General features: G+C 41.3%; 1 protein-coding gene across 6 annotated transcripts; it reads left to right on the top strand.

Moving 5' to 3' along the window:
- Window positions 1-9,504: 9,504 nt before the first annotated feature.
- LOC116382530 (protein-serine O-palmitoleoyltransferase porcupine) lies at window positions 9,505-22,164 on the top strand. 6 transcript variants are annotated; one of them, XM_031845662.1, is made up of 17 exons: window positions 9,505-9,745; window positions 9,842-9,929; window positions 11,145-14,666; window positions 15,380-15,522; window positions 15,647-15,839; window positions 15,976-16,019; window positions 16,137-16,318; window positions 16,424-16,554; window positions 16,658-16,678; window positions 17,342-17,356; window positions 17,450-17,575; window positions 17,664-17,764; window positions 17,904-17,980; window positions 18,089-18,152; window positions 18,360-18,445; window positions 19,983-20,093; window positions 20,425-22,164. In XM_031845662.1, exons 4-17 carry the CDS (start codon window positions 15,387-15,389, stop codon window positions 20,524-20,526), a joined length of 1,389 nt encoding a protein of 462 aa, XP_031701522.1. In that variant the 5' UTR covers window positions 9,505-9,745; window positions 9,842-9,929; window positions 11,145-14,666; window positions 15,380-15,386; the 3' UTR covers window positions 20,527-22,164. The 6 variants fall into 6 exon arrangements, with proteins under 6 accessions (XP_031701522.1, XP_031701520.1, XP_031701524.1 ...); XM_031845660.1 differs by having other exon boundaries at window positions 9,842-10,797; XM_031845664.1 differs by lacking the exon at window positions 17,342-17,356 and having other exon boundaries at window positions 9,842-10,797.
- The last annotated feature ends 1,274 nt before the right edge of the window (window positions 22,165-23,438 follow it).

Raw genomic sequence — 23,438 nt, 5'->3', positions numbered from 1 at the left:
TGTAAGCCATTCTATGTCACCTTGAGCTCTTATGAGATGGTTTTAGAAAGAAAAGGATGATTGCACTTGTTCATACCAGTAAAAATGCCCAAAACAGGTTAGGGAGCCTGTGACTGGCTGTGCATTTAGATGAGGTTCTGCGCTTCCACAAAGAAGGAGGGAAAAGAAATACTGAGTAAACAAGTTAATAACAGGTGTGACAGGATACATTGAAAGATATGGAAGAGAGCCAAGAGAGAAAATGCAAATGACTGTGTGGGAGAGCAGCAAAGAAGCTGGGATGGGGTAGAACAACGGTTTTCTGCAGTAATCGCAATGACCTGCTGAGGATTCGGGGGGGATTGGATATTTGTGAGTAAAAATCCTCTCTCCCTTTCTCCCAATAAAACACACACAATAAGAGCACTCTTTGCTATTTTTTTAATTTAAAAAAATGCTTTACCGGCACATTTACTGCAGTGCCACTACCAAAGACCTCAGGGCTGGAGAAGGGATAGTCCACAGGGCAGAAAGGATTTGAGTCACTGATGCCAATATGCTGAAAGAATTGTATCCACAGTAAGCAACACTCAGGGTTGACCTTTCTATTGGGACTGTCATTTTCTACCTCTGTTTTCTTTTATTCCATCTTTGTGCGCTTGAACTATATCTGCTACATCAGAGAGTAATTTATCAGCTGCCAAGAAATGAAGAACAACTTCTGTAAGCATGGAGTGCCGTGTCACTTATTATGCCTCTCTCTCTCTCTCTCTCTCTCTCTCTCTCTCTCTCTCTCTCTCTTTTAACCTCCTTGTGTTGTGATAGTTGCCGTTTGAAATTCATGTTGGCTGTTAGTTCAACAGGCTTACACATGTGATTTAGCTCTCAGAATGCTGCAGAGCCACTAATACTGAATGCACACCACATAGAGTTTACACTTACTCACGCAAACACACCCAGTACGACATCTCTCTTGTCTTGTTATCTGTTGCACTCGTGCATCACTCGGCCCAAATCTGTCTGCTTTAGATCTTCGTCCCCAACACGAAAGGTCAGTGTGTTATGTGGAAATACTCTGAAATATCAACTGCCCGCTCCACGAGACACAGAAAAGTAGAGGGCATCACATTTAAACGGACAGGTCCGCCTTATGCAGCTCATGTCATGATCTGTTCCCAGCTTAAATACCAGCACTTGTCCTCTCACATTATCTACTACTGATTCTTGCACTTCCTTCTTGAACTAACCTGAACAAAGAGCCGGTAGCCTGGAATATGCTGCCCTTCTATTTCTCCACTGAACTCTGGTCTGACAATAGCATACCTCCACAGATCTCAACCCTACACGAGTCATAAATACAAAAGCAGAGCAAAATCGTAAAGACATTCCGTCTTCCTGTAATATTCCACGAGACAATGTGTCACGTTCTGCCAGTTGTGCGTCACCAAAATGCACAAGAGGGAAGCTTCTGTCTCGTAAAAATGTTAATAGAAAATTATTATGTATGCATGAGTAAAATAAATGGTAAGAGCTAAGTTTATAAGGGGGAGTAAAAAGAGAATAGGAGAAGTAAAGGAGCTGGAGAGAGGGCTGAACAGTGGGGAGATTTAAGGAAAAGGAATAAAAATATGAAAAAGGAATAATAGTCTCTGTCTTTCGAGCAAGACCTTCCTTTTCTTTAGAAAGAAGCCGAGCAGGGAGGCTCAGGGCTGACAGCAGCAGAGCAATGGAATACTGGCAGAATTTTAACAGTGTTCTCATTATTTATTTACTGCTCTGAGGAAAAGACTGCCAGTACATAATACACTGCTGCAAGAACCATATTCTGTGTTTTGTTTTTTTGCATATATGTGTGCATGCATCTTTGCGTCTGTGTGACGTGACTGCCATATCATAGTAAGGGTTAGCAGCAGCAGCAGCTTCATTCACATTCTGGAGGAGTCACTGTGTGTGTGTGTGTGTGTGTGTGTGTGTGTGTGTGTGTGTGTGTGTGTGTGAGAAAGCGATTTCATAGAGGAAAGCGATGAGGGCCAGCCACGTCTAAGCTGCACTGAGATGGCATGAGATGGGGACTTAGATCGACTGTGGAGAGACGGATAAATGAAACCATGGCAGGAAGGGAAGGCCGGTTTGTGGACAGAGAAGAGAGGAGTCTCTACGATCGGCAAATGTGTCTAATTGTGGTTGAGTGGAGAATACTTTGGTCAGCAGAAGAATGGACTTGCTAATTAACTAGCTGAGGAAATAGACTCAAGACAGGAGTCAACACTGACGTACATCAAGAGAATAGTAAATGAAGAAAGTAAAATTATTTTCTGTTTTAACTGTGGTTGCTGTTGGTTTCAAATCAAAAGTCACGAAATGGTTGATAAAGGCGTTCCACAAGGATCGATAGTAGCTCCCCTGCTATTCATTATATACATGAATACTATTTTTGTAGTATGTGCACGGCAATGTTCATATTTATGCTAACTATACCATGTTGTATAATATCTGCTGAGCTTCAAACCAGGCCTTCTCTCTATATGTCAGTCTGTGTTTATCCTATAGTCAATTCATTTAAATGTAATCTAGCATTATAAGTAGTAAAGAATTTGGTTAGATCGCAGATTTTCCTACTTACTTCCATACTTACTCTCAAAAACAAAAAAAATTCAATTGGATTCTTACAGCAGGACAGTTTGTTACTCCCTTCAAAACAGACAAAACATTAGTATTATATGAAGCTTAAATGACTAATGTATGAAAGTAGAAATCATGCTGTGAAGATTTAGACTTCGAGCATCATGTTTTAAAGAAAGCTCCAGCTATAGAAGGGAGATGTTGTAACACCATGTAAATAGCACAGATTATTTTTTATGAAAGGAGAAGAGACATAAATCAGCCGACACACTTGAGAGTTGTTGAGCAGTGAAAATAATTAAATTATCTGTCTATCATAAGAGGCTGACTGGCATGTGGGACATGTAAGTCCTCTTCCACAAATGAATGGCTTTTCATGGCAGTTGGGGAGATGAGGCAGGGATGGGAAAGGGCGTTATTCCCTAATGTCAAGCCATCACTGTTCTTCAATCTTCACTCATCACTACATACCCTCTATTCCCAATTCTCATCTCGCTCTGCTACTGTGTCACAACAGACTAAACACGGAGCAGGGACGAGGCGGAAAGAGGGGCAGAGGGCGATAAAGGGGATGTAAGGGGTAAAGGAGGGAGGAAGGTGAAGGGATGCTTTGGCCAACACCATCTCACCTGTAAAGAAGGAACAAATGCGAGGCTGAGACCAAAGACATTTCCGAGCATATAATTGGCTTCTGGGCAACCTTAATAGGGAAGCCTGCTGAGTGCTGCAATAAAAGAGGAAGAGATGAGCAAAGAAAAGAAATGCACCAACAGTTTGGAAACAGAAGAGGGAATGAAGTGAGGGTGAAGAGAGCATGCGAGGAAGCTGGGTGGAGGAGAAGAGGTAAAGCAGCATGTTGAGAAACAAAGGAAATCACAAAAGATGTGCAGTGGACGTCAAAGTATTTAAGGAGAAAGGTGATTATCATGGTACCATATGGGAGGAGGAAGGCTTAGTGAGAGTGGCCTAATTAATTTCAGTGCTAATGTAGAGAGCACAAGTCTCCATCTCCTCGCTTCAGGCCCTTTATCAGCCTGCACAATAAAACATGAATTCACATTTAACAGCATGGAGAGAAACCCAGCATCGCATTAACACAACAGGAAGGTGGAAGGAACATTCACATCAGCCAGGTAGAATATTAGATTCATAAAAGCTCAGTGAGAACTAAATTAATTAATTCAATTCATATATCCGATTTTAAATCTGTAATCCTGCTGGCTGGGCGGCAACTCCAGCTGTGATATTCCCCATTGTTGCCAGGCCATTTTCCTACCATGATGCTTCAACCTCACTGACTCTTCAGATCAATAACCACTATATCATTCACCCAGCAATGTATTTAATGATCAATATCAACATCTTTCCCATTCTTGCCCGCAAGGACACATGTGCATGGACACACCTTGATGCATTATGAGGAGAAAATTTACAAAATCCCATTAATTCCGCTCCATCCCTCCCTCTCCCCCCTTAGTGATCTCACCTAATGTGATCCCCAATGGCTGTCCGCTGTCTAAATGCCTGCTTTAATAGCCAGAAGCTTTGATATAATTCTGGTCCAGCTCAGAGCTCTGGATTACAGCTGAGCTATCATGTTTCAAGCATAAATCCAATTAAAATTCCCTTTTAATAGCACTTTAGATGCAAGTGCTGCAATGCAACGTGAAAATATAGATGTTTTGTTTGTGCAAACACGCATAAGCCATGCTCAGACACTTGCAGATGTTTCCAAAAGGCGCCCCTCTTTCGTCACTATAAGCATACAATAAACAAAACGTATCCCACACAGGTGTTTTAAGACATCTGCAAGCTGTGGCTCTCCTCCTCCCACATACTCCTACTTGTTTGCCCTAGGCTCATCAAAATCAATATATCATTAGTCAGTCTCTACACTTACCCCCCCTCTGTTCTCCATCCAGAAAAGCTTACCTCCTTCCCACTCTACTCTCACTCTGTCTTCCCCTCACATTTCACACTATTTCATATTTTTTTTCTTGCCTCTCATTCTCACCCCTTTGGCCTCCACCTCCCCACTTTCGTTTCGGCTGTGCTTCTGCCCTTTGTGTATTTCTCTGAGCCCCACCGCTGATATGGAAGAAAGTGTGAAAGGGGGGGGGGGGTTAAAATGGGAGAGGGAGGTGGGGGTTAAAGGTGTAAGGGAGGAATTTGAGCCGTATCAGGTAGAGATGGTGGGTATTGCAGAAACGTGACGGGGGGTAAGAAAGAGCAGAGCAAAGCAGGGAGGAGATGGGGAGCATGAGGGGGAGGGGAGTCTCGCTGGCTGGCTCTGTGGGTGAAATGAATGTGTAATTGCGTTGTAGTGGCTCAACCCTTCACCAGACAAGTAAGTGATGGCAGGAGCGACAGCCTCAACACTCCCCGGTGGAAGTGGCTGAGCCTGTGGGTTGCTGTGCGTGTTGGGTCAACATAAAATGTTGTCAGCAGTGTACAGGCACCAACAACTCCAAGGAGTAACACGCCCATACCCTAAGTGTCAAACATGGCAAGGGATGAGTGATACATGGGTCAGGAATACTTGAAGCCAGCGTGAATACTGGTCATTTTGATTGGTGAAAGAACAAGTGTACAAACAGGGATTTTGTTCAAAATGTATAGTTGTTAAAAATAGGGCTGGCTTGAATCTCCCCCTCACTGCTTCTTCTATCTCCTCCGCCTTCACCCAATACAGCCACCCATTCACTCACAACCCATCCCCACCCTTACATTTTTTTTTTTTTTTTTTTTTTTTTTAACATTCTCTCCTCAGTCTCCCCTTTATTTTCCTTCCCCCTTCCTCTTCTTCTCCACTTCGAACGACTGTGAGGAGGGGTGAAGAAGAGGGTAATTAAAATGGGGAGGCTGTGCAGTGAAATGAAGCCAGTTCAAAGAGACGCCTCATCACTAAGAGAGGAAAATATTAATGGAAAAAAATCCACTTGAGTGTGTGCAACAGAAATGGGTAAACAATATATCAGTTCAGATGTTATTCTTTTATTAAAATAAGAGAAATAGCCGACTTTGATGACCCACATGCCCCTCTCTCGCTCACAAACACAAACAGGGAACAAAGCAGCAGCACATAGCCTTGATTGATGTGCATAGCTCCAGGACAACTAACCAGACCGGTGAGATAGTGACAGCTCACAGAAAGAAGAGGGGAATCAGATCCCAGTGACTGTATCATGGTAACTGCAGAGATAGGGATTGGCAGAACTAGAGAGGGTGCAGATGGAGGAGTCACCTTGAGGGAGAAGAGGGGCAGGAGGGAGGGAGGGGACACAGTGGCAATGCCAATTTATTTATTTTCAGGCCATAAACTGGTCGATATTAACAATTGAATTGACGAGCAATTCAACTATATCCTGGAGTGGAATGTTGAATTCACGATTGTACAAAAAGATCATAACATGTGAGAGGGAAAATCCTGTAAAAGCTTCACAGGTGTCAGCTTCTGTTTGCATTCACAAAGCGCTGGCAGTCTGATACATGTTGACTACACACAGGAGTCAGTACTCTGGTGTTTCACACACCGGAGGTGCGGATGGAAATGAAATACTTTTGATTTAACTGTCAGACACAGCTTTATAAATTGATTTTCAATGATTATGAGTGCATTCCATGGGAAGTTGAAGTAGCGTTTATCCACAACATTACCATCTGTAAGCTCACCTGGGTGGCTGTTTATCACAGCTACAGATTTAGGTCTGAGCTCTGCGGTGAGATATCTTAGGACGAGGCAACGGGCAAAGTAGGTGGGGAGGGTTCACTGGTTTTATAAAGTAAAATGATATAAAAGTGTTGAAATGAATTGCCAGAGTTTGTTTCAACTTGTTCTTTTAAAAATGTTGTCGGGTGTTGATGTTTTTCTCTGTTATTTTTTAACACTAAATAGGAGACCACCTCCCCTCATTAAACAACAGTGACATCTGTTGGTGGAGTACTGACACAGACTAAAAGGACAAGTATGGCGATAGTCTATATTTCTCTTATTTCAATTAAAAGACCAAAACCAACAATTAATTGATCTGTGTAGCCAAAGCTTAGAATGTCTGTGCCATAAATCCTTACCTCAAACATCTATTTATAACAGATCAATGGGCCACACCAGAGCAGTGGGTGACATGTTCATTCATTACAATGAAGATGGGCACTACTGCACATGTCAAGGAAGTACATTGTCCCTCCGATTCCAACTTGTAAGAGATGGAAATAATTGGGTCCACAGAACGAATGGGCTGAGTGTGAGATACAGACTAGTGGTTTTAGTATTTTTTTATGGGATTTGAGGACAATATGAAAAAATATATATCTTATCCTTTAATTTCACTTAATCTAGGGAAGAATTAAATGAGCAATATTGTTCAAATGTAGTGTATCTTATTTGTAAAAGCATGCATTGTTGTGGGAGATGCAAACAATAAAACAATCACCATAGGCGTTTTTTAAAAGAAGACATCGTAGTAAACCTTAATGATGGCGCTGTTCTATCCAAGTGTCCCAATAAGCTTCATTAATTTTATTATTTACACTTTTACTGCTGTGACAAATTTAAATTGTCTTCCGTGTAAAATTGCTGGTGCATTAAATGGCACAGCCTGCCGTGTATCCATTAATGTCACAGAACACATCACAAAGAATCTGACCAGAGTTGTAGAAATGAACAGAGTAACGATTAAGATTCACAAAATTCTGAGCAGCAAGGAAGGAATAAGAAATCACATCTGCTAATTAATAAACATCTCCTACTTCCTGGATAAGTCCTGAACTAAGGACTTGTAGATATTGTTACTTAAAAAAATGTACTGCTAGATCATGAAAGAACCAGTGTCTATAACTTGCTGGATGTATATAATGACCAGTTTTTCAACACATCATTATTGATTAACTCTCAGTCTGTTGCTGTTTGTTGTGCTTTATTCTGAGTTTTACAATGCATCATTATTTCATGATTACCGCTCCATTAGTTCTCACTGCATTACTTTGTTCCTCCATTCTGAGTAATTCAGGAAGTAATCGTTTGATGTTTGCTAATTTATTCCTGGTTTATTCTTTACTAATTGATTCATAACTATTTACGATTATGTGTTCCTCATTGTAAAGTGGAAGGGCGAGAAGGAGAAAGCTCAAATGTGCTGATGCCAGAAGCTATTGGAATCAACAATAACTAACAAGGGAGCATCCTTGATGTTTCTGAAAAAGGTTTTACTTAATAAATAAATTGAATATGTATAACACTGTTTTAAGCCAAATGACACTCAAGGACAATTTAGTTTTTTTCCATTTCTGAGTGAAAACCAGGAGGTATTTGGACTAAGATAAAGCACCAGCTAAGGTATAGTGGGCTACACAAATGCACCTCGGAGCAGAGGAAATATTAATACATGGCAGGAAATTACAAGCAGGAGTGGAGAGCAATATATCTCACACAGTATATGAGCCTCTGTCCTAAATACTGCAAACTCTGTTTTGTTTGTTAATGGTCACAAGACAGAAGCTATTGCAGCTGTTTAAGCTCTAGGAATGAGCTTTAGTTGTGGCTCTGCAGAGGATATATTTTAATGTTAAAATAAAATGCCCCCAAGACTATAGTTGTGAAGATGCACTTGATTTGCTGCACTGATCATTGGAAATGATGTCTGTACCAGACCAAGGACACATCACTTCTTGTGAGTGCTGACAAATGAAACACATTGATCCAGTGCTAATGTCAGAACACACACATAAACACTCTGTACATTTCCATTTTAACTAAAAATAATGTATTAAAATACCTCAGAGAGAATGAAAATTATAGTTTAGTTTAGCCATGTGTTCTTATGTCCCACAAAACAATTCTAGTCAACAAATTGTCACATAAAAACACATAAAACTTATTTGTTTGTTACAATGTGTGTAGGTAATGCAGTAACTAAAATTCAACTCAAATTGATTTTCATCACCAATTTTGACTATATAAAACTAGATTTGTTGCAACATGTAAAACGTATTGCTTTGTAAGTAACAATCTACGCTACAGGCTACAGGAAAGGAAAAACGGACTAGATACAAAGAGGGTCACAAATTCATGTGTGTAAAAACTAACTTTGGTCTTTCTGATACACTCAAATCCATATATATATATATATATACTATCGCTGTGTCTGTGGAGTAATTTATTTTCCTTGATGAACATTTTCAGGTCACAGAATCTAATGGATGATAGAATTCAGTGTCACACCGCCAAGCAAACAATGGTGGAAAGTAAGTAAATACACTATTAAATTGCACTGTACTTGTAGGCTACTTTACTGTAGTAATTTAATTTCATGCTACTTTCTTCTTTCTGCCCCTCTAAATTTCAGAGACAAATATTGTGCTACTTGCTTCACGACATTTAGTTCATAGCTTTAGTCACTAGTTACTTTGCAGATTTGGATTACTGGCACACAAAAACAATAATCAACAAATAAATTGCCCATTATAATCAGGCTAATTAATGATCACCTAGGGGGTACATACATTTTTTTATTTTTATGGTCATATTTTGTACTCGAATAAAGTTAGTTGACTTTCATTTATACGGTACTGCTAATTACTCAAGTAGCCTAAAGATGTGAGTGCTTCTTCCACCCCCGGCCAGCAGGGGTCCTCGGAGCACCGTGTGGTGGCGGTCACAGTGCCAGAAGAGACAGTGTGACACAACAAAACTCTCCTCTACTGCTAGTTTGCTTAAATAAATATCAACAGTCTGTCAGGGCCGGAGTTTTTATCTGGAAAGTAAATTACAATACATATACTTGTTGTCGTTGAACATTAACCATTAAAACAAACCGTCCTGTATTCACAAACCTAGCTAAAGTATTCACGGTGGTGCGCGCGCGTTTAACGGAAGTTGAACTTTGTTGCTTCCGATAACTTCCGTAACCGAAGCTAAACAACTGAGACCAAACAAGTTGCAAAGCAAAAATGTGGGCCTGTTGCGTGTCTGGCTGTAAAAACCATTCCTCAACCAGCAAACTGAAATTTTACAGACTACCGTCTGGATCTCGGCCGTTTCAGGTCAACCGGAGACGTTTGTGGCTCCAAGCAATCCAGCGCGTGAACCGTAGCACCGAGGAGCTCAAAGGAAATGCTCGTGTTTGTGGCGCTCATTTTAACTCACGTAAGATAAACCGTGCTTTCAGGTCTTTAGGTTTAGGTGTAGCTCTGTAGTTGTTGAAGTTGCTTACAACCCTATTTGTTTTTTTACATTTTATAGAGGAAGCGTCCATGGACCATGACAGTCCGGACTTTGTGCCTTCGGTGTTTACATGCGCTAAACAGAACCCCAAGAAAATAGTGAAACGGTAAGAGAATGTTGTTAGCTAGCTAGATAACGTTAGCCATAGTTGGCTAAGTTGTTGTGAGTTTGCGCGCCCCAGTTTGTGTTTCACTCAGGCTAGTAGTGTGCTGGCCAGCAAACGAGCAACAACAAAACACAGTCCTACATTACGCTTATATCATTTCATGTGTTATCATCTAAGTGTTGCTCCTTGTCTGTTAGTGTTGGGGGCGTTATTTCACTTAAAGACCATAATTCAAGGTTTTCATGTAGAACTGATATTGATAACAATATTTCACAACAAGAAAGGTATATCAATTGATACTAGTGAGCTATTTGCTGCCCTATTTTCACGATATTTAATGTCTTGCACATGCCTGTAGATAAAGATAACATGACATAAAATGTAAATGCTATAAATCTGTCCTTTCTGTATAAATGCATGGCCACCACACTTCAATGTGAGGCTTTCTGCCATATAAAACCAGGAAACATTGTTGTGTTTATGTCTTAACATTACGTTTGTGCCACTATAAACGGCTGGTCGATGCACCAATCTGTTTATAGATGATCTTTTTATTGTATTGAGCCTTGCTCCACTAATGTATCTTAGCCCCACTAGCTGTTAATGCGCATTCTCTTTCTTGCATTTGAAACGTTTTCTTACTCTACATTGATGAGTGTATGCGTGACACATTTATTGTGTATTCGGATCAAATAGCTTTCATATTTTTGTTTAAAGGTTTTACGGTCGTAGAAAAATGCCACGGCGTACAGGTAAAGTGGAAATGGAAGAAAACACAACTCCACCCAGAGTTGATTCTCCTGTGGACCTCCAGCCCTCTGTTTTGATGGCGAAAATACAGACGCCATCAACTCCATCAGTGCCACAGGTACTACTGGGGGCGATTGTGGCTAAGTGGATAGCAGGGCCGTCTTTCAATCAGTTCGGCGGTTCGAACCCCGGCTCCGCTAGTGGCGTGTCGATGTGTCCTTGAGCAAGACACTTAACCCCAAAATTGCTCCCGTAGCTGTGCCTACGGTGTAGAAATGTGATAGACTCTGAATTGTAAGTCGCTTTGGATAAAAGCGTCTGCTAAATGACTGTAATGTAATGTAGCAGCCACTATTTTTTTATTTCTGCATTCATGTTATGCTTTTACAGTATGTTTCCTTTTGTTATTGTGTTGTGGTTTAAAAGTTAACTTGAGGGCGGGTCTCTCCTATGTGTGTTTCCTAGGATGGAGAAACTTTGACTACAGAGCCCGAGACTGAAACTACACCCGTCAAATCACAAACAACCTCCAGCCCATACAAGGCATCGCCATCATTTGAAGCTCCAGTGGGCATCCCAAATCTAGAGAAAAGAAGTCCCATTTTGCTCCTTAAACGTATATATCGACCAGCAGGTGGATATCAGTGTGCACAGTGCAATCAGAGCTTCGCCGATGTACCACAGCTCATGAAACACAGAAAACTGCATGACGAAGAAATCTCCTTTATCTGTGAAAACTGTGCAAGGCATTTCACAAGTCACGCAGATTTCACTGAGCACCAGTGTGAGTCCGAGCCTTCCTTTCCGTGCAATGTGTGTGATCGTTCTTTCGTTACAAGTCATAACCTCAAGCGCCATAAGCTGCTGCATGTCAAAGATGGCAGGAAGTGTGGCATCTGTGGCGTGCTGTTCTGTCAACGCCACAATCACGTTTTATTCCTGCCGTTGCCAGCGTCTATAACCGAGTATGAAGAGGATTCCGCCACCACTCGGCCTCGAAATGTAGACCGTAATTTGATGCCAGAAAACCATCTGCCGGTGAAGCCTGAGCCGAGTCAGAATGCTGACCTGGATTGCGATGCGCGGAGCAACGTGACTGTTTTACTCGGACCTTTATCCAAGACCCGTAAGACCCCATCTGCCTCACGTGCAAGAATCTCATCAAAATTCCACGTACCAGCGTTTCTAAAACCTCCGTCTGCGTCAGGTCTACCGCCACCAGTACCCACGGTCACGAGGAAGCCTCGGCCCTCGTCTCGGTTTAAGCTACCGCCGCCCAACTATCCTGCATCCTTCACTCAGCCCCGTCTTCCCCTACATTCAGAACTCCCACCCTCACTAAAGCTCTTTTCACCACTGTACCTCACCTCAGCATTACTTGAGGTGAAAAGAAATTATGAATACATTTTAAGCAAACCAAAAGGTGTTAACAAGATTGTCGTAAAGGAGGAACAATGCCAGCTCCCTCTGATTCCTCCAGATGAGCAAAGCGTCGAAAGAACTGCTTACGACCTGGAGATCTGAAAAGAAATGTGGGTGGAAATCTATCACTTTTAAAAACAAACAGCGAATTAATAATTTACTTTGTCTCACTACAATTTAACCAGAGCAGTCAAACTGGCCCGTTTGCCTCGACTGTAATGTTCTACGTTTTCTTAGTACTTTTACGAAGACTTGTGCTCTGGATCACATTCTGTCAAACACACGAGTTTGTCCACACATTAGCTGTCTGTATGAAATGAAGTGATCACATTTTGTTTAGTGTTCCTATAATAAGTGTATGCTGTGAAGGTGTTGCTGCACCCTTGTCTTCGATGCCTATTTTCTCTGACAGTTGGGCCTAATCTGGTTCAGCACATCGATGTATTTTAATGTCTAAACTCATAAAGCTGCTATTTAGAGTGCTGTCACTTTCTATGTTCCTGACGAGAAATGAGTTTTTCTACTCTTTGGTAAATATCACTGTGTACAAAAGAAGAATCTGTAACTTACCTGGATGTTAAAACTGCAGCAGTTGGACTGCAGGCTGTATTAGTTTTTAGGGTAATAATCAGTTAGGTATGTGAGTAAATGCACATTCCTATGAATGATATGATTTTGGGAATATCATTATCCAGCACCATATTTGACATCTGATATCTGTTTTCCCAGCTACCTCAGCGACCGGTGAACTGCACAGGAAGTGTTTGTTGTTCATAGCCATATGTTTGCACATGAAGATACGTTTTCCCCCACGATGCAGCAATTCCAGTATTTGGGGTACACACAAGTATTACATTTTCTTGAGTTGGCTTGTTTGTGCTAAAATCTGGACGTGGCAGAAAGCAGAGTGTTACTAAAAATTAGCATAACATATCCCCTTGCTGCTAATTCTGTTTTTGATCATTGTTAGTTTTAATCGCTACATTCAATGGATGACAATTTTTACAACCATGAATGTTTTCTTTGCCTTGACCACTGTCATAGCTTTGGAGCATTGTAACACTCCATTTACAACAAAGAAAACTCAGAATTATGATTCTGTGGCCAAAGATGTCTTCAGATTTGTCCTGCTGGTAGCACCAGAGAGATTGTTAAATCGACCCAAAACTGTCTGCCTGCTTGTCTCGGACCAACCTCTTTATCCGCGTGTCATAGTGCATAGAAATGGCCTCTGTGAGCTGCGATACAATCCCATTGCAAGAAAAAATCCCACAGTACAATAACAATAAGGTGCCTTCATGCCTTCATTCGTTGGGCCTTTGTTTGTTTGTGTTTCCCAAAGTACAGCATGTGTTAGAAGTAAAGAAAATGAGGCTGCCCAATAGTACAATCCACTTATAACCATCGATCACAACCACTAACTATTAAGTATAATATTTAATGTTTATTTGCACATGTCATCATGACTATTGCTGAGTAAAGTGAAGGAATGTGTTGTTTTTCAAGAGCCAAATTTAAACTTTTAGCCCAGCAGCATTTGGACATAAATGACATTTAAAAATGCAGACTCGATAGAAAAAAAACAGCAATATAATGCACTTTATAAATGACATTTTAAATTGCATCATTTGTTTTATTAGATATTTTGGCCCTTTACAAAATGTAACTGCAGACCTGTTGGCTTTTTAGAAAGTGACCCTTTGTTAGTGACTTTGTTAACATTTTTAACTGCAGAATTAATGAATTATTTAGAAATAACATCCTTTAACCTTTATAAATGAGGCAGAGCACCAACAGATAATGGGATTCTTCACAACCTGGCAAGCCAAACATTGTTCTTGGCTCAGTTATTAATGATCTATATAGCATTAGGATTTTTTAATCTATTCATAAAGCTATTCGTTAGAACATATAACTCCTTCAGCAATGATGACTTGTTGCTTGCATTACATACAATTACAGTGTTTGACTTTTTATTGTTTCGTTGTTTTTTGCGGTAACTTAAAGGCAACACTTTTTGACAGTAAGGACATATGTCATAAATATTGATATCATTTAGACACGATTATAAATAGTTTTGTGTTCTTTGGCAAAAGAATGTTCCCAAAAGAAAAAGTAGGTCAAGTGTATATTTGATTTTATTAGTCATACCTACAATTCATCCCTCCAAAACCTTTTGTACCACATCTACGTGCCAGATGCGAGTGCTCAGTCAATCTGCACGCTGTACACATCCTATTGGGCGGGAGGCACCGGGTAATGGTGGACGATGGTTCTGATTGGCCGCGTCGCCTGTCACTCAAGATGACCGGCAGGAACGATTGGCTGGCGTTCCCGGACCTAAGCAGCTGATTGGTTGAAATGTGTCCGACTGGCTGCTTAGATGACAGGCAAGTGGTGCTGATGCTGTGACAATGGGAGTCATCCAGATAAGCATCATCTGGACCGAGTGTGTTTAAAACACAGCGGCAGCACACGCGCGCGCACGCACGCTCACTGTGAAGGGACGGGAAAGCAGCTGAGAAGGATCACGAGGAGTAACCTCCAGCTGCTGCTCCGAAAAGGGTAAGTTGACCCCTGGAAAACAGACTGACATGCCCGGGGCGTCCAGTTAGCTGTTTCCTGACGTGGGGGGCCGGAACCGCTCTTAAGGACGCGGGTAGCATCACATTAAAATCCCGCTGGCTAAGGTGAAGCCGAGGGTTAGCAATCTTTACGAGCTAAGGACGCTCTGCATTAACCTGCAAGTCGCGCATCGCCGCACATATACTGTTAATGCAGCGGTTGTAGGATTGCAGCTGTGAGTCAACTCGTCACATTGGTCGACTGCATTGCGGAGAGAGCATGCCTTGCAGAATAGCATGTGGATACTGTTCTGCCCTGTCAAGAAGTCTCCTAATTCACCAATGCTGAGCTAAATAATTCAGCATGTTAGTGTAACACGGTGAGGATGTCGAAGGTTTCTTTCTAGTTACAGTGTGATGCATTCGTTACAAGATCAAAATGTGAATTAAAATATAGCAGATGCCAGTAATAACATTAAGATCATCATTGAAACTTTGACATCTAATGCATGGATTTGCACAGATTTGTAGTGAGGTGACGTGCATGCTGGGATTTGAAGTCTGATGGTGGTGTGTGTCTGTTGACAGTGAGTGAATGGTTTAGGCTTGCCTGCGAGTTGCATACGTGTGCTTAAGTGCAGTTGCAGTAAACGCACAGTAGGTTGTAGGCACTGATAATACAGTAAAAAAAATGGCTTCCCTCTGCTTTTTAAGTCTAGTGATGGGAGCGTTCAGCCGGCAGAAGTTTTTCCAAGAGCTGGCTCATGGCTGCCTGCTGCCTACAGCTCAGCAGGGAATGGAGCAAGTGTGGCAGCTGCTGGTTATCTGCCTGCTGTGTCGGCTTCTCTGGATGTTGGGTGAGAGTCTGCTTATTTGGTGCCCAATTTAGGGTTCACTCACTATTCACCTTTCATACAGTATAACCTGCACTACCATAATCACCTGTACTGTCATCTATCTTCTGTTGTCTTGCTATGTCAGGCCTCCCTTCTTTTGTGAAGCACCTGGGCACAGTAGCAGGAGGATTCTACACTCTCTACCTGTTCTTTGAGCTTCATATGATCTGGGTGGTCCTCCTCAGCCTCCTCTGCTACCTCTTCCTCTTCCTGTGCCGCCACTCCACCATCCGAGGCACCTTCCTCTCCATCACGGTGCTCATCTATCTGCTGCTGGGGTAAGAGAGTCCTCCTCTGACAGCTCAGCAGCACACATCGAGGCTGTGTTTGAAGTGAACGCTGTGCAAAGTCAGTGTTTAATTTGAGGCTAAAACTACATCAAAAATGAAGCTATTCTTATGTGATTTTTATCAGAGAGCTGCACATGATGGACACCACCAACTGGCACAAGATGAGAGGTAGTGTTTTCTGTATAGGCAGCAACATTTGACACATTTTTGACAGATGTGATCATTCTAGTTTTACCTTCATATCCAGCATTGATAATGGTCTTATGTGCTGTTGCTGGTGTCCAGGTTCACAGATGGTGGTTGCCATGAAAGCCATCTCTCTGGCCATCGATCTGGACAGAGGTGTGGTGACCAGCGTACCGTCACCCATCGAGTTCATGGGCTATATTTACTTCGTGGGCACCGTCATCTTTGGTCCCTGGATCAGCTTCAACAGCTACAAAGAAGCTTTAGAAGGACGTAAGCTGGTGAGTGTGATACAGTATCACTTAAGAATGGAAGAGGGGGGGGGGGGATTATTTAAAAGATTTATGCTGAGACTCTTGAAATCTTTGGTTCATTCTTCTCCTCAGAGCTTTTCATGGCTGTTAAAAGTGTCTGTTAGCTGGGTGAAGAGCCAGGTGTGCCTTGTTATTTCCAACTGCGTGGCACCCTACCTCTTCCCTTATTTCATACCGATCTATGGAGACAAGCTACTAAGAGGGTGAGTGGAACATAGAGATAAACAAATCCAAATCCCTGTTTATTCCCTGGCTTGGATTGCTTATGGATTCATTATTTTCTTCTATTACCTCTTTTGTTTAAAGCAAAAAGAGGAGGAAGATCAGGTAATTCCCCCGGTGATTCTGATACTCAACATTGTATGCATGCCTTCTTTAAAGAGATAGTTAGAATTGTTTTAAGTGGAGTTGTATGAGGTTCTTATCCATAGTCGGTGTCTTCAGTGGTCTGCACGCTTCTGGCTCAGAGATGCACACAGGAGTTATTGCACGGAAGCAAAGCAATGTGCTGCTGTGGAGGGGGGCAGCAGCAAAACATATTTTAGCCCCCTAAAAGAGAAGCCCGCCAAAAAAAAACTATATCACTTTAAGTGTACGCTATATTTACAATATTTTCACCACTTTATCTTTTGGTGGGCCTTTATTTTAGGTGGCTAAAATGCATTTTGCTGCTGCCCCCGTCCTCAGTAATACATTACTTTGCTTCCATGCACTAACTCCTGTCTGCTTCTCTAAGCTTGGGGGCGTGCCAATTGTCATTTGCTGTATGTAACACACTGACTATGGATCCAAACTCTCCCTTTAATGCATGCTTACTTTCTGTTTACCATATGTGCAACACCTTTAACCTGCATGCGTGTATCCACATCTTTACCTCCTCTCTGTGCATGCACGTATGCGCCAGGACAACCGTCTCACCCAATATAACATATGAATTTAATCTCTAACATTAACTGCTACACCTTTTCTCTTTGTTCTGTTGCTTCTCAGAGGTATACCGGCAAAGTATGTATATCCGTGCTGATTTATTTAGGTTCTTATCTGTAGTTGGTGTGTAATATCTGTCTGTTTCTTCCTCTTTTAATGTCATTGCATTAGGTGGCTGCTGGCGTATGAGAACACAATGTCTTTTCACTTCAGCAATTATTTTGTTGGTTATTTGAGTGAGACCACCACTACTCTGGCGGGAGCAGGCTTCACAGAGGAGAAAGAGAACCTCAAATGGTCAGAATTGCATGTGCAGTATTAACATGAAGTGTGTTTGTCTTTATTCAGGTTTCAAAACAGCCTCTTTTACCTTTTTGTTTTGTAGGGACATGACTGTAGCCAAGCCACTGAGTATAGAATTCCCCCGGTCGATGGTGGAGGTGGTGACATCATGGAATCTGCCCATGTCTCGCTTTCTGCACACCTGTGAGTTATAATGTTAGCAGTGACTGCTTGATGGCAGCAGCTGTGTTTCCTTTTTATTCTTTTTCCTTTTCATTCTCATTATGGTAATGGCTCATTTAAACAAAACACTCTCAAGCAAGCTGATGCTCTCGTCTCACAGATGTTTTTAAGAGTGCCCTCAAATTTGGGACGTTCTCCGCCATTATGGTGACGTATACGGCCAGCGCCCTTCTGCATGTGAGTTCTATGTGGACATCTCACATCAGCAATTACACCTCATACTCTGTAGGCGACTGTCTGTTTCAACAAGTGGATTGTTGAGATTGTGTCTCTTGTGTCTGACAGGGTTTGAGCTTTCATCTGGGTGCGGTGCTCATATCTCTGGGGTTCATCACGTACATTGAGCACGGTGAGAGTCTGCCTAATGTTGTCTCTTTTCCACATTAGAACCTTTCCATTTAGAGAAGGTGCTTAGCTTTGCAGTAATGGTTAATTGGACCTGCTGTTACACACTGTTTCTGTTCACTGCAGTGCTTGTAATTTACCTCTTATGGCTAAAAAGGAACTCTTCTCCTCTGGCTTTATTTTAATGCTTTGGTCTTGTTTTGTGTTTCAGTGTTGCGGAAGAGGCTTGCAGCTGTTTTTAATGCCTGTGTACTGTCAAAGAAATGTCAGCCAAATTGCACTCACCGTAACAAAAAGGTAAAATGCTCCTTTCTCCTCCTTTTCATACAAAGGGGGTCATTTAAAGCTGCGTTTCCACCAAGCAGTCCAGTTCAGTTCAGTACGTAACACATCAGAATGGTTATTTTTGAATTCCCATTAGCACAAGTTGTGGATCAACCAATCCATTCTTGGTACCACCTCGGTCGAGGTTCCAAGCGAGCTAAGCTGATACTAGAGGGTGGCGTTAAAACACTGCTGACCACTGATTGGTCAGAGAGAACCGTCACTAGCGTGACATGGGACATCCACAAACCCGCCGACCAAACTGGTCAATTGAGACGACAATTTTGAGTTCACTCGACCCAGATTTTGTTTTATATGGCGGCTCTCAAATCTATGCAGGACACACTACGTAGTACAATTAATGAAGTTCCTTTGTTTGGTTACCATTGAAATGATTCAGCGAGTGTCACGGCAGTTTCATTCGCCGTCGCAAACTATTCCTTTCAGAAAACAACATAATGCAGCTCCAAATGCGACCTGTACTCACAGTTCTTCTTTTACAGTCGCATATTTTTCACTCATTTGTTGGATGTGCATTATTTTCGTTATAGGCTAGTTAATTGTAGGTTTTCACTGATTTTATTTATTTTTAAATACATGTTTAATTATTGCTTCATGCTGCACAAATAGAGATTTCTATTTCCCATTCCAATCACAGGCCTGTGGTGTTTTCTACATCTTTTGGACATTACGCTGGTTTTCGTCCAACTATTTCATCTGTGCAAATGGCCATTGCACTGGCATTGCTGGCACTTCCTTTCAGAGCAGGAGGTGCTCAAAGGGGGCCTACCTAGTAGATCCTCTGGCCTAGTTAGCAGTCTCTATTTTTATTCTGCATATACTTAAAAATATGAAATGAAGCCGCTTATCATTTTTCCCTTTGATTTTGCCTATAATACGAATAATATTAAACTTCCTCAGCAGGCAAATCCTATTAGAAAACATAAGAAATAGTCTAATCATTAAAAGGATGTACCTAATGTATTACGGAAGTAGTGTATATCAGGTTTTAATGCCGGAAAAAACACAACTGCGGCAGTAAAACTACAGCGCTGTTAGTTGATACTCTTTAGGAGTTGACTGGCAAGATGCTAAATCCCTTATAGTATATTGGTTGCACACACCAAGAGCAGAGGGGAGGGGCCATACTGATTTATGCCAAGGAGAAGCAGCCTGCATGGACTGCAACACAGTGCTGATCGTTCCCATTGTTCCTGGCAATGATACATTAAAGCCCCTGAAAATGTGGTTTCAAATTATTTCTCCATAACATTAAATGTACATGAGCAACAATCAAAATGAGTGGCTGGTAAAAGAAGTTATTTAGTTTAACAGTCAAACTCTTAACTAATCTGCTTCATCAAGACTGTGTAAGAAGCTGATTGAGAGAATGCGTTTCCGGGCCTTCGAGAGACAAACCCACACACATGACAATGAAAAAGATAAAAGTGTCTGAAATATTGATTTGAGCCCTTTGTTCTTACATGATGCATTGTTTCTCCCTCCACAGAAGCTATGGGTGTATGTGATTAACATAGCATTCAGCGCTTTGGCGATACTCCACCTCACCTACCTGGGCTCTGTGTTCAACTCAAGTGTGGACTACATGGAGGAGAATGAGGTAAGGTCACAACATGTTTGGATGAATGTATGCGACTATATTTATACACCCTGTACCCTGTAAAATGTACAACACGCTATGTGATATGAGAACATGTGAACTGCTATGAATGTCACCACAGCTGCAGTATCTATAGTTCAAATGAGGGAAGTCAACTGTCACATAGTTCATTTTGTGTTTAAGTTTTTTTAGATTAGGTTTAGAAATACATTTTGAATCCCATTTTCTTGTAACTTTTTTGTATTTTTATGAAAAGTGTACCAAAGTAAAGATTTGTGTATTTGCATTATCCCATTGAGTGCTTACATGTTATGTACTGCCCCCCCTACAGGATGATATAACCCATCATACCATTCGGAAGTGGTCAGAGCTGAGCTGGACAAGCCACTGGGTCACATTTGGATGCTGGATATTGTACCGCCTCATTCTCTAATAATGCAAGACGGACAAAGTGAAGCAATAATGAGAGACGTAAGGTTGGTTCTCCACCTCTGCACTGTGACTTTATTCTGCATCAGACCGAGGAGAACAGAATCAACCCGTATACAACAATAAACCAACACGGTTGCGCCGCATGTTGGCCGGGTAGTCTATTATTCTAACCTGCTGGGGACTAGTTTTGATACCCATGAAATGATAGCCCACTCCCCCTCCTTTTCTCCGTATAGCAAGCTTTTTTATCTGAGCCGCAGTTGTCAGGCCCTCATGTGACGGCAGTTACCGAGGTCTCACTGTGAGTCGCAATCAATACTTATCAGCATGGTGGAGATCGACTGCTCCTTTCTGTGGACACACGATAGAGCCCTATTATCTAGGTTTCAGGGTCGCGGCAGATGTCCTCCAGATGTGGTTTCCCCCTCACCTCAAGTGTTTTACAATCGTATTTATAGGTTTAAAGATAAGGCTGGTGGTTTTCTACCATATTGTTATTATCAACAAATCCCATGAAAAGGAAAAGCAAACATTAGAGTCTCTGGCTCTCGGCCCTCAGCCCATTCTATATTTCATTTAAAAAAAAAGCTGAATGAGTTTCTAAAATGCCTGGGCACAGTAGTTTCTAGCAGCCGCTTCTCAAACAAGAGTAAATAATGCATTTGTTAGAAACTATTTTCAGCAGCGGATTAATACAGATGCTCTATGCAGCAGGACAACAATGGAGGTCAATGACACAGAAGAAATAATCCACATCAGACTTCGGCTATAGAGGCAACACTTGTTAGAATAAATACATTTATGGATTTAGTCTTTTCATGGGATTTGTTGGCATTAAAAAAAATACAGAATACTCCAGACTTATCCTTTGACAGTGTATTGTGCATGTGTAAGATAACAAAGAGGGGCTTTTTTTGGATGAAAAGAGCACAGGTTATGGTTATGAGGCAGCACTTACAATGTATGATGATTTTCCCTTTTGTGAATTTTAGATAAAGAAAATGAATCAGTAATCTATGAACTAATTTTGTGGTGAAATTTCCTAATGATGTTTGTATTTTGTTTTGTGTAATTATGATAATTTCCTTTAACAATTTAACAATTTTCCTTTGCTTAGAGAAGATCTTATCAGTATATGTGAACATTTGAATAACTCTTTCACTCCTCAGTATTGAAAATAAATGTTTAGAATCAGGGTATTTCACACTTGTTACTGTACGGGGGAAAGTGTTTAAACTTCTTTTCTAATTTCATAGTGGATGAAATGATACAGTATATTGAATATTAATCCTTAAGTACAGATTTTTATCACACCGCTGCTTTAAATGGGGCAATTATGTAATTGATGATTACCTGATGAAAGAATCAAAGTGTCTGTATCAGATTGTGTTCACTCTCTGTCTGAAATCTAGCACGTCAAGAGGATTTGCTTCATGACTAAGATGTAGTGTTTTAGATGAGCCTGGATGTTTGATCACTTGTTCTCAGACATGAACAGTCTCTTCAGACCTAATACCACTCAATCCGTCAAGTACAGTATATTAAATAGTATTCTGATATTTACTTTAGGACAACATTTCTCCCTGTAAATGTGAAGGCACTGATACATCTGTGATATTTTTATAAAATTTTACATCAAACCTGGATTGCTGTCTGTTTAATTCACTCAGTGTGAGAATATATGAAATGTTAGAATATCAGTTACACATAGAAGCCAGATACATGGACTGCTGTAAGAAATAGTTGTTTATTTGCATTATTATTATTTACAAGAAGAAAGTATGGACTGTTAGACAGTCGATCATGGTATGAAGGTGAGTTAGAGAAGGATTGCAAAGGGACAACAAAATATTGTTGTTGTTTATTTGCTGAAAGCAATGGTCCGGTTCAACCTGGAGTCTATTTCTGAGCATCCAATAAGCCCGTGTGGACAGTGTGGAGAAGGGGGCAGCAAAAGGTTGGAAAGGGTCGGAGGGAGAGGTTGAAAAACAGATGGTGATGGATGGAGATCAGGTTCACTTTCTTTCTCTGTGAGAGGTGAGCAGATGCTGTATTGGAAGGCCGCACAACAGCCCAGTCTGCAGGTTCAGGGGGAGAGTGCGAAGGGAGATGTGCACTCAGCCCTGTTTGCCCCGGGGGCTGCCATGTTTACGACGGCAGGACCCCAGCAGTGTCTCCAAAGCCATCTTCACAAAAGCCTGGAAGTTATTGCTTCTCTCCCTTCGGCTGTCCTGCGAGGGGACGAAACACAGACAGATACCTTCACTGGGGACACGGCAATAACGGCATGTCATTTCCACACCGTGTGCCAGACATAGGGAATATCTTGTTATGTCCCAACCCACCGAAAGTTGTTTTTTACTCGGAATTCATCAAGTCTGTGCACAGGTTTGATTCACTGGGCTAAAATATCATGCAGCCAAAAGGTAGCCTCATATAAATGCTTACCTCCTTGCTTTTTGTTATCGTCTCCTTTCTGATCAGCTTTCTTCGGCTGCTCTTTCGGACTCTGAGGTTGCTGTGAAATGAAGGCAAATATAGATATCAAGGGAAACAACGAATAAGAATATCAACAACAAAGAATTACAGATTGAAAAGAAAATGAGTGTTTAACTACAGTAATATTTTTCTTACCTTGGTAGCTGCCTTCTTGTCCGACTTATTACCTGAAAATAGTGGAAACAGATGTATGTCAGACTTTACCATATATTTTTTAAATGAATCATCTAATCGTATTATGTCATTGAACATGCAGCTCTGCTAGTATCTAGATCAATTAAACGAAAAAAATATTGTGCAGGAATACATTTTTGTTTCACATTACGTACCTTTTGTTCCTGGCATTTTGGCTGTGCTCTAGTCAGTTCTGATTCCTGAGAATGCAGTGCTTAATGTGCTGTTGAACTCGGTCAT

This window comes from Anarrhichthys ocellatus, unplaced genomic scaffold, assembly GCF_004355925.1.
Source record: "Anarrhichthys ocellatus isolate YVR2014 unplaced genomic scaffold, GSC_Weel_1.0 scaffold5, whole genome shotgun sequence".
NCBI lineage: Eukaryota > Metazoa > Chordata > Actinopteri > Perciformes > Anarhichadidae > Anarrhichthys > Anarrhichthys ocellatus.
Note: the sequence above shows the minus strand (reverse complement) of the source record. Positions and strands in the feature narration are given on the sequence as shown.

Bases quoted from the DNA above. Each gene is read 5' to 3' on its own strand.
- LOC116382530 (XM_031845659.1), top strand. From the start codon at position 9,550: ATGTGGGCCTGTTGCGTGTCTGGCTGTAAAAACCATTCCTCAACCAGC. The intron at 9,746-9,841 runs GTAAGATAAACC...TACATTTTATAG, and splicing joins TGGCGCTCATTTTAACTCAC to AGGAAGCGTCCATGGACCAT. The intron at 10,798-11,144 runs GTACTACTGGGG...TGTGTTTCCTAG, and splicing joins CAACTCCATCAGTGCCACAG to GATGGAGAAACTTTGACTAC.